At 37.8% G+C, this 10,991-nt stretch overlaps 1 protein-coding gene across 1 annotated transcript; it reads left to right on the top strand.

Moving 5' to 3' along the window:
• Positions 1 to 343: 343 nt before the first annotated feature.
• On the top strand, positions 344 to 2,072 carry LOC148876748 (protein SENSITIVE TO PROTON RHIZOTOXICITY 1-like). Its single transcript, XM_088967179.1, has one exon. It carries the CDS (start codon positions 548 to 550, stop codon positions 1,973 to 1,975), a length of 1,428 nt encoding a protein of 475 aa, XP_088823305.1. The 5' UTR covers positions 344 to 547; the 3' UTR covers positions 1,976 to 2,072.
• Positions 2,073 to 10,991: the final 8,919 nt, after the last annotated feature.

The raw sequence follows: 10,991 nt of genomic DNA, 5'->3' as shown, positions 1-10,991 counted from the left end.
CATTTTATAAACAAAAAATTCACGTGATTTCGTTGTCAAAACTCAAAACAACCTTTTATCTTCTTTGTATAATTGACATTTTATAAACAAAGATTCCCTTTGATTTCATAAAAGTTTGAGCAATTCAATGACTTTATTTTTTTTTGTTTTAATTTTTGCATCTAAGAACAACTTTATATAATAATAACCGTATACAAATAAATTCCTTAAAAAAACATTTTAAGTATATTATTATTTATTTATACTAATTAAAAAAACCATTTCACCCGCGTAGCTTAGGTCATGTTTGGAAATGATTATGTTAAAAATAAGTGCTCTCTTTCTCTTTTTCTCCGTTTGATTGCATGTGCCCCGGAGCTAGCAAATCTAAAATGAAGTGTTTGGTGGGTCAAGTCTCTAGTCTCTAGAACCATAAGGAGAGCCCCAGATGTCAGCTCCAAGGGAAGGAGTGCATGACACACGGTTCCTTGAATTTTCTTCTTTTCTTTTTGTTTGTTTATAAACATGTCATCCACCAATTCTGAGCTCCCGTATTAGCCACAACAACATGCTTGATTCCGACCGGTGTTTTCTTCACTCTCCCGGCGGCTGCTCGGCTGGAGGACATGAAATAGCGGCTGCAGAGGCTAATCTTTCCTGTGTCTCAACAGGGGACGGGGTTGGTTTCCAGCAGATCCCTTTCTCCAGTGGGGATCCTCGAATCCCTCTTTTCAATCTCTCCTTGCTTCGCCAGAAGATGGACTCGCTTCAAGAATTCCTATCTGATTCGGTCAAACGGAACACTTTTATTGGGAAGAATAAGATGGATATGGTTTCCACCGAGATCTCCTCTGCCATTCAGCACGTCATTGTAAACGGCGCGGCTTTACTCGCTTGTTACCAGCAGCAGCCGCCTGACCACAATCTTGCTTCTTCTCAAGTACTAGAACCCTCGGGTGTTCGCCCGATGGCCGGAAGAGTTCCATTCCAGCCGGATCCCTTGGCTCCGGGGAGTTCTCTTGCCACCTCCTCAAAAGCATCTGATTCGAGCTACTTGATCGCTGGAAAGGTTCATCCCAAGACCCAGCCCATTACCGTAGAAACGACGAAAGGTTCGAGGTCCAATTTGACCCCGGGAACGCTACCCACTAATCCTGATCTTGAAACCCCGATGACGATTTCTTTGGGTTCGAAAGAGATGACAAGTACAAAATTTTCGCCGGCGATCTCCGACGATTGGATCAAAGCTGAGATCGATGATGAAGGAGGTGAAATTGTCGAAATAGATGCGGTGGAACTACTGGCGGAGCACATCCACATCTGTGATATCTGCGGTAAGGGATTCAAACGAGATGCCAATCTTCGTATGCACATGCGCGCTCACGGTGATCAGTTCAAGACGCCGGAGGCCCTGGCAAAGCCCGACAGATTGGCCGGAGTAAAACGGAAGATACGTTTCTCTTGCCCCTTCGTGGGCTGCAACCGGAACAAATCTCACAAGAAATTCCGACCCTTGAAGTCGGCCATCTGCGTGAAGAATCATTTCAAAAGAAGCCATTGCCCAAAGATGTATTCCTGCAACCGCTGCAATAAGAAGAGCTTTTCCGTCGTGGCCGATCTCAAGAGCCACCTGAAGCACTGCGGCGAGCCCAAGTGGCGTTGCACGTGTGGCACGAGCTTCTCTAGAAAGGATAAGCTCTTCGGGCATATGGCACTGTTTGAAGGTCACATGCCCGCTGTTGTTGCAGAAGCGTATGAGGAATCGAAGGAGGCAGTAGTAATGGATGATGACGAAGATTTAGAAGATGCCGAGGAGGAAGGAGAAGAATATGAAGAAACCCAATTGAGAGAAGGCGATGCTGCAGCTAGTTGCTCGGGGTATGGTTTATTCGAGGATCTGTTAGATGGGTTTGTGCCTACCGACGATGATAGTTTCAAAGATGTTCTAGGATCTCCTAGTTTAGTTGCAGGAATGGATGATATATTTCAAATTTAACATTCAGTAACATATCCCTTCCGACTCCTCAGTTCTTTGTTTTTGTAGTATATCCTTTCCAATAATGTAAAAAGAAGATAATTATTTTTCCTATTAATTTCTGTTGGCAATCTCTTTTAGCTTTCCAGTGATCTACTTACTATTCTGTTGCTTTTATTTTTGATAGACTACTACTCTGCTGCTATTACTTCTTATTTATCTATTCTTTTCCTTTCTATATTTTTTTCTTCCCCCTTTTTTATGGTTCTGAGTTGCAGCAATAAGTCATCAGTTATCATATGAAATTTCAGTTTTGAAAAATTTTCGATGATCTTATTTCTTTGGATGAATTTGAATGGCAACTCAGCAATTCACATAGAGATTTTTTAGCTTGTGGGTTGGGTTGTAACAGGACAATTCTTTTCCGTAGAAAGTTTCATTTGTTAAGCTGTTGCTTATTGTATCAATATTTTAGCTAAAGATTCAGGGCTCCATGATGAAGGAATAAGGAAAGTAGGAAACAATATTCTTAGTGGTGGAGGCATGGAGCTAGAGGTTTTCCAACTGGCTGTAGAAGGTAGGGAAATCCTTTAGTTGGTTGGGTGGGAGCCCCTGAATTATATACTCATGGATTGAAGTATATCTTTTTCTCTGCTACATCAAAATCCTGGGGCCTTCGCATCAAGTCTGTTATGTTTCTTGAAGTTAAAATTGGCAGCAATGCCTGGTTAATTTTATGCTTTGGGTGCGGTTGTGGTAAGTGTACAAGTTTCTTGAAAAGAAGGTAAATATCCAAGCCACTATCATCTCTTGATTCTCTTCTCCCTCTTTGCCAAAAATAAAAGGGATAAATAAACTGTACATTGAGCCGACTATTTGCAGTCGTTACATTGCCGTGTGTCACTGAACATTTTGAGAATCCGGCCACGGATATTTTTCTTGCGTAGTTTGGATTTTGTTGACTTGAAACTAGAGGTGTAAATCGGCGCGGCCCGGCCCGGCACGGCACGACGGCTAACGGGCCGTGCCAGGCCCGGCAAGGTCTGTGCTGTGCTGGGCCGGGGTTCAAGGCCCATGGGCCAGCATGGCATGGCATGCAGCATGTGCCGTGCCGCCCGTGGCACTCTGCATGAAGCACGGCCCGCCATGCCCATAATGGGCCGGGCTCGGCCCGCCCAGGAATATAGCTGTTGGGCCTCCTCAAAGGACCCAACGACTAGTTTCAGCATTTTTTTTTTGGGGGGGGGGGGGGGGGATGTTTACAGAAATAGCCCCCAACAGCTATAAACAGCCATATTAGGGGGTATTTCTATATTTTACTTATGGGGTTGAAAAAATGACATAAATGCTCCCCAACAGTTATATAACAATTAGTTTAGGGGGGCATTTTGGGTAAAGTTATAGGTAACTTTACAATGACCAAAATACCCTTTCCAACAACTAAATAAAAGATAGTTTTTTAGGTATTTTGGATAATTAAATTATGTTTAATTCCTATAAATAGTCATATCCTTCACCATTCTCATTACAACAATTCAACAATTCTCTTAATTCTCTCTCTCTCTCATACTAATACATTCACAATTATCTGTAATCTGAGAAATTCTGATTAACTGATTGTCTAATTTTATATTTTCCAATTCTCAAGTCTCAACTTTATCGAAGTTTCAACTTACAATAAGAAGAAGGCTTGCTCAACCAGCTAAGTATTTCAATTCGGGAGGTTTTGACGTTGAAAGGCTTCAACCATTAAAATCAAGTTGGAATTTTGAATCGGCAATCTAGGCAAGTCGAATTAGATTAATTTTTATCTTTTTAGAATTAAAAAAAAAATAGCCAGCCCTTCTCAAAACCGATTCCCCAACATGTTCACTATGGATGGCATTCAATCACATCACGATAGTATTAGTGTTAGCATTGATGCCGATGCGTTTGATGTCGATGGAAGTGGAACTTTCATCCCCGGTAGTAGTGATACTAGGGGAAAAATGAGAGCTTTTAAGCCGAGTAGCTCAGTTTGAAAAGTTTTCAAAGTAGAGGATATTGTGGGGAAGGGAAAAATGGTTGTTTGCCAAAAATGTAAAAAAGAATTTTATTATTGTAGCAAGGGTGGTACGGATTATTTGAACAGACATCTGCTCACACATGAGTGAAATGAAGATGAAGGAAGAGAAACAACCCAAACAGAGAGTGGGAGGGGGACTAGTTTTGATACTTTTAGATATTCACAAGAAAAAATGAGACAAGAACTTACTAAGTATATTGTACATGCAGAACAACCATTTATGTTAGCTGAAGATTCAAAACTAGAAAATGGTTGCATAGTTCTGTAAATCCACAATATAAAAAAGTTTATAGGAATACTATATGTTTGGACATCCAAATTTAATATTAGTTTTATTTGTGTTACTGGCCATTTCATTGATAAAAATTGACTTTTGAATAAAAGAATTTTAAGTTTTACTATGCTTGAATGGCCACATAGTGGCCAAGCTATTGCTGCAAGTATTTTAATTACTTTGCATGTTTATGGAATAGAAAACAAATCTCAACTAAAACCATGCTTAAATGGTAAATTATTTCATATTAGATGTGCATGTCACATCTTAAATTTATGTATTCAAAATGCCTTGAATATTATTTCAAATCATATTTCAAAAATTAGAAATTGTATTATATATATATAAAGTTTAGGGGCAAGAAAGCAAGAATTTAAATATTTATGATAAAATTATGGTTTAAAATATAAACATTTTATATTAGATGTAAAGTATAGATGGAATTCTACCTATGCTATGAACAAATTCTTTCTGTTTTTTATAATTTAAAAACGTCTAATGATATGATTTTTGAGGAAGGATAGGAGATTTTTTAAAACATTTTTATGATGCAATAAATGAATTATCTAGAATTTATTATCCAACTAGTTGTAATTTACCATATCAATTAATGGTAATTAGTGATTGTTTTGTCAAATATAGAAATAATCCATAATTTCAATGTATTGTTGAAATTATGGAAAATAAATTTAAAAAATATTGGGAGAACATTTCTCCCCTTTATTGTTTAGCTATAATATTAGACCCTAGGATTAGGAAAGATGGTTTAAATATTTTACTTGAAACATATTATGAAAATATGAATATTGATATAGGAAATAAAAAAGAAGAAATTAATAATTTATTATTTAAAATGTACCGAATATATGAATATGAAATTGTAGGAAATATTTCTATAACTTGTTTATCATCTTCTTCTTCTCCTTCTGACTTTGAGCCGAGTAGTAGAAGAAAAAAGCTTTTTTATTTAATAAGTAGAAGGCATAAATCTGCTAGTTCTACAATAAGTTCATTTACTGAACTTAATTTTTATTTGCAAGCAAATTTTTTTAATTTAGGTGAAGTATCAAATAATTTTTATATTTTAGCTTAGTGGAGTGAACACTTGAAAAAATTATTCGGTTCTCGCCGCCATGTTACGTGATCTACTAACCCCTCCAGTGTTTACAGTTCCACCAAAGTCTTGTTTTAGTAAAGGTACTAGGGTGTTGGATGATAAAAGAAGAGGCATGAACGATGAGAGCATAAAGATGTGCATCTACTTTAAGGATTGACTAGATGCAAAAGATAGATTACAAGACAAGGGAGGGCATGATAAAACACCGGACATTTCACTTGAAGCAGATGATGAAAGTCATGAATGATGATTCATAAATTTGACTACATGTAGAATTTTTCATTTTTTTTCAAATTATTTGATATATACTTTTTTAAATTTTGTAATAATGTGATTTTGTATTTTCAATTTGTAACCATATTGTATTTTTTATATTTTATTAATTTATTCCATTTTTATATTTCATTCATCCAAGTATGCAATTATCCAATCATTGTATTTGTAATTCACTAATTTGTACCATTCAAATTTAAATGAAATAAAATCCCTATTTTTTTTCAATTTGTTATTCCATCGTTCTTATTTCAATTTGGTTAAGTATTTTTTTTCATTTATGTATTAAATAATTTAGAATTTTCATTTCTTAATTTTTTAAATAGTTCCTAATTCCCAAAGTTCATAGGAATGTTAAATATTTTAGTTTTACAATTTTACTTAGAAAAGAAATCAAAATTTTAAAAAAAAGAAAATAAAAAATAAAATAAACAATGTAGCCCGGTTCGGCCTAGGCCCAAGGTCCGCCCTGTGGCCTAGCCCGATACGGTCCAAGCCCACGGCACAGCCTACACCCTGGCTCGGCCCAGGCCCGCATATCAACATGGCATGGCATGAACCCGCTTGGTCCTAAACCGTGAACCGTACTAGGCCGACCCCCAAAATTTCCACTAGAGAATACAACACAACACGGTCCACTTTACACCTCTACTTGAAACCTGATGGTGATACATAGTTTCCGTCCGACATAAGAAAAGAATTCCCATTATTGACAAATCCAGTAGTTGAGCAGTTAACAATCATTCAATTTCAATTTGTGACTTTTCTTTTTATCCCATTCCATTTCAGGTTTCAATCATATAGAAATGCTTTGTCTAATGGACAGCTATGAGGTCTCCGTCGCTGGTATAGATTTTCTGCATAAGCTGGGTCAAGGGTGTGGCGGAGGATCGATCAGGTTGTAGGCTTTAATTGGTTGAGAAATCGGCTCTTAACCTACCATATTTTCATCTCCACTTTCCACGTGGCAAATTTCAGCCTCAGTCCTCTCCCTTTTGGTAAAGCATCTAATAGTTTATAAAAACAAGAATCTACACAGGCGTGGCTCTGCATCCTATTCTCTCAGGTTTTGTTTGGCTCTTAACCTATTCTCTCAGGTCTTGTGAAATTCCTTCAACAACTTTTCTCTGTTATTTTGTATCAAACCATCCACAGCAACGTTATGCTGAGCTTCTAAGTTCCCAAGATCTTTTATTTACATCCAAATTCCAAAGAAAAAGGCGGCAAGGTTTACCTCACGCATTTAGCTCTATTAATGTGATGGTTCATGTAAATATACATCGAAATCAATGTATTTACATCGATTTTCAATATAAACTTTACATGGGAAACAAATGTCGAAAAATTTAGACCGAGTATAGAGTCTTCCACTGGTCTAATTTTACACGGAAAATAAATGCTTACAAATGCGAACCGACACAACATTATTAATCATTTTCTTCAACTTGCAAATTTTGGAACTTTTAGGCTTGAACACGCTCTACTCCCTCACATGACTCTGTTGAGTATTGCAAATTTTGTAACTTTTAACACTCTCTACTCCGTCATATGAATCTTTGTGTTGAGTAACTAGGAAATTTCTTTCTACATGATTATGCTTGATCATGGATGATTAAACAACATTTTGCCCCTTGTCTACTTTTCTTTTGGTGGTGATGATGGGGTGTTAGGTAATTCTTTTCTTTTTAAAATTTCATTCAACTGCAACAATATATTGTTCCAATTGCACCACGTAAAGAAATTAAAAGCTGGAGAGAGACATATCAATGCAACTAGAACTGTTTATGGGCCTGGTAGCCCAATGACCCAGCCCGGCCACCAAGCGGGCTTGACCTTGGGGGCCTAAAAGCCCGACTCGAATTTATTTCGGGTCAGACTCAGGATTTGTCAAAATAGCCTGGTCCGAGCCCGACCTTTAGGTTAAACCAAAAACCCTAACCCTAAATATCCTAACCCCTCTCTTTTCACTCATCTCTTTCTCTTAGTCTTAGTCGAACCCCAGTTCTCTCTTCTCAGTTTTTACAGTCACAACCTCACAGTCTCCAGTAGGCAAAACTAGCAAACACTCACCGGCGCAACTAGTGGATTCCGACGAACTGGCGGTTTGGTTATGTTTTGTAAAGGTTTCTCAAACTTTCCCTTTATTTCCCTATTTTTTCCTTTAAACCAAACACAACCTTAGGGTTGGTCTCTCAAATTTCTTTCTCCCTCGGCCAAACAATATCATGATTGGTAGAGAAGGATGATGGAATACCAAGCTTTATCTGCTCCCCCCTCACTCTCCCGAACGAGATCGCTGTCACAAGATTGCCACTGGTAGAAAATAGTGATGCATAGCAAGGTTCGTCCGCTCTTCCCTCACTCTGTCAAACAAGATGTTGCTGCCAAGGTCATTGTCAATGGAGAACCCTGATGGAATAGCAAGCTTCATCCAATCCGGTTAAATAGGAGTTCTCTCTCTCTCTCTCTCTCTCTCTCTCTCTCTCTCTATGGTCGCTCGTTTAATTTTCTTTTCTTCTTTGGGTTTCTCAGAAAATAGGGGTTCTTCCTCCCTATGCTTTATCAACGCGAACTCAACACCGACAAACATAATCACACGAACTCAGCACTAGTGACCATCTTTCTGTTAGGTTGGCAACAGATCGGACTTCATGCTTTTTATTTTGGTTGGGCTCGGGCCCAAATTATAAGCCCGTTGGTCGGGTCAGGCTCGGGCTCGGGCCTATAAAATCTTGTTTGTAAAGAGTAAAAGCCTGGCCCATGAACATGTCTAATTGCAACGTAGTTTATGTTGCCAAAAGCAAACATTGAAAGTAATAGCTAGTCTCTACTCTTTTCCACCCGGCCACTAACTGCCATAGGCCCATAGCCTCCAGGATGGGGTTGAAGATAACCCCAACAATGGAGTAATGAAAATCTGAGTCACTTTCAACGCAGATATTGGTGAGATCAAGGCTTTCCAAATGGCTTTAGCCTCTGTGGTTAATGGATCAGATAATCCAAAGCCCATCTATCTACCCCAAATGAAGAGACTTTTCTCATCTCTCTCATGACAATGCCAGCAATACCTGAATGGTTTCTATTGCTGGTAGGGGGAAGGGGGGTTCTAAGAACATTTCTTCTGGTATCAAATTATCAATGGGTGCCGTTGGATCTGAATCCACTTTATTGTGCATGTGTTTAACCATATTACAAGGCCGAGTTTGATTTTAGCTGATATCAATAATATTTTTAGCTAATGTTTTAAAAACCGACCCAGGCTCGAAATCGTTTGGGCCACCGATTTTTGAGTCAGCAGTTCAACCATCTCATTCAAATGGATGGCTCGTTCCAAAATTAAAAAAGTAATTAAAATATAAAACGGCCAAAAAACCATTGGCCCAGTTGAACAGATTGACACTCGGATTGCCTGGGCTTGCAGATCGCTGACCAAGAAGCTAATGGTTTTTTATCAAAGAAATGGGTTAGGGGTGAAATAAAACCGTTTGTCTCTTAGGCCAAATGGTCCAACCGTCTGGGTCAATGACGGTTTGAAAATACTGTTTTTAGCATATGCGTAATGGAGATTAGTTGCTGCTGTAGAAATTTCGTCTCAAGCTGGTTAATAGTCATGGGCTCATGGGCATAGTTGAAAAAGTCGGACTTGTGATCAACAGTCATGTCAATCCTTTGAAATAAAGTGTATGATGGTGATATCATTGATCAGTCTATGGGAACCTTGACTAATCCCACTTTATTTCCCAGTTAAAATCGCATTTTGGAAGCAGATCGAGTTACGTTAACTTGGCGATGCATGAATTAATCGGAGGTGAATCGAGGTTTATTATAAACTCTCAATTATGGATTTGAATGGTTCTGGATCTGTAGTTGCGTGTTTTAATTTGTTGGCATATATTAGATGTTGAGAATAGGAAACTAAATTGATCTCTCGTCAGTTAAATTAAAAACAGGTGAAAGGAAACTTCCTTTTCATCTTGAGAGAGATTGACATTATATATGAAAGGGTAATACTCTCTTACCGTTCAAACAAGATAGAGTTCTCTACATGGATGGATGGTAAACCGACCGATCGACGTGAAGATCGATAAAAGGAACCACTACTGTTTATGTGAACTACGGCAGAAGCTGGCGATGTCTGTATTCTCAACTCTGTGGTCTCATCTGTAATGCTGTCGATGAGGTCAGGTCGGTCCCAAATGGATAAACAATGGGGCATCCTCTAGTGCGAATTGTTTTTCTTGTTGTCAGTTCCATATTGTATGTATAGTAACATTCCTTCCAAATTGAGCATAAGGCTGTTTTTGTTTGATAATTAAGACATGAAACAGAATAAAGTAAAATTCAAAACAAAATAAAACCAGAATTTGCATTAATTTTTTACGTTTGTATTAGTGCAAATGAAATTGCATTGCAACCAAACACAACCCAAGTTTCAAAACAAAAATACAGTATAAGAACGTGTTTTATATATTTTTATTTTTGGTGCATGATGTATTGGCAATTTTAAAAACAAATGAAAATGAAAACATTCATGTTATAAGCACCCCCTAAATCTGCAAAACCAAATCCGAGCAGAGAACCTGAACCTGTAATTTGACAAACTCGACCTTAATCGGTCAACCCAATTTTAATTGAAACATGTAATGTAGATCCAGAAGACCCTAAACCCGACCCATTAAGCGCCCTAGCTAGGTGTCTGGGGCAATTGCTAAAAATCAGCTTAATTTAAATTGCTTATATTTGTATATTATTTCATATATACAAAAGCCACCATGTTCTTATATATTCATAGTTTTAGCGTGGAATTTTCTTCAAAAACGTCCAAGTCCGAGCTTGGGTTCAAATGCATGCCTAATTTCCCACATGGGCCATGCCATGAATATTTGATTTTCTTCTTCTGTTTTTTTAACCCAAGTTCGCCACGGTACATTTGAGTATTTGATCTTCTTTAATCACTTTGTTATCCCCCACCCACCACTCTCGACCTCTGCAATTTTTGTTCTACAATTACCTTTTGTTAAGACTGAGAACCAGGGTATATTTATGGCTTCATTGATGGACAGCTGAGCATTCTAATTCAGACCTTGTGTTATGGGGGAGAGAGAGTTAATAACTTTGAGAAAAATAATTAATTACATGAATGAAAAAAATGAACGCATATAAGAAACATATATACAACTGCTGCGTCGAGTAATTGAAGTAATGCAGCTAGCAAAAAATCCTGATCACCCTGGTTTCCATGGAAAAAGAATTATGATTTATGAACGCTCATCACCGAATAAGCCATGGCTTACGATGAGTACTGTTA

This window comes from Nelumbo lutea, chromosome 1, assembly GCF_056320005.1.
Source record: "Nelumbo lutea isolate HS-2025 chromosome 1, American lotus-T2T, whole genome shotgun sequence".
Lineage (NCBI taxonomy): Eukaryota > Viridiplantae > Streptophyta > Magnoliopsida > Proteales > Nelumbonaceae > Nelumbo > Nelumbo lutea.
The sequence above is the reverse complement of the archived record's forward strand: the minus strand, read 5'-3'. Positions and strand labels throughout refer to the sequence as shown.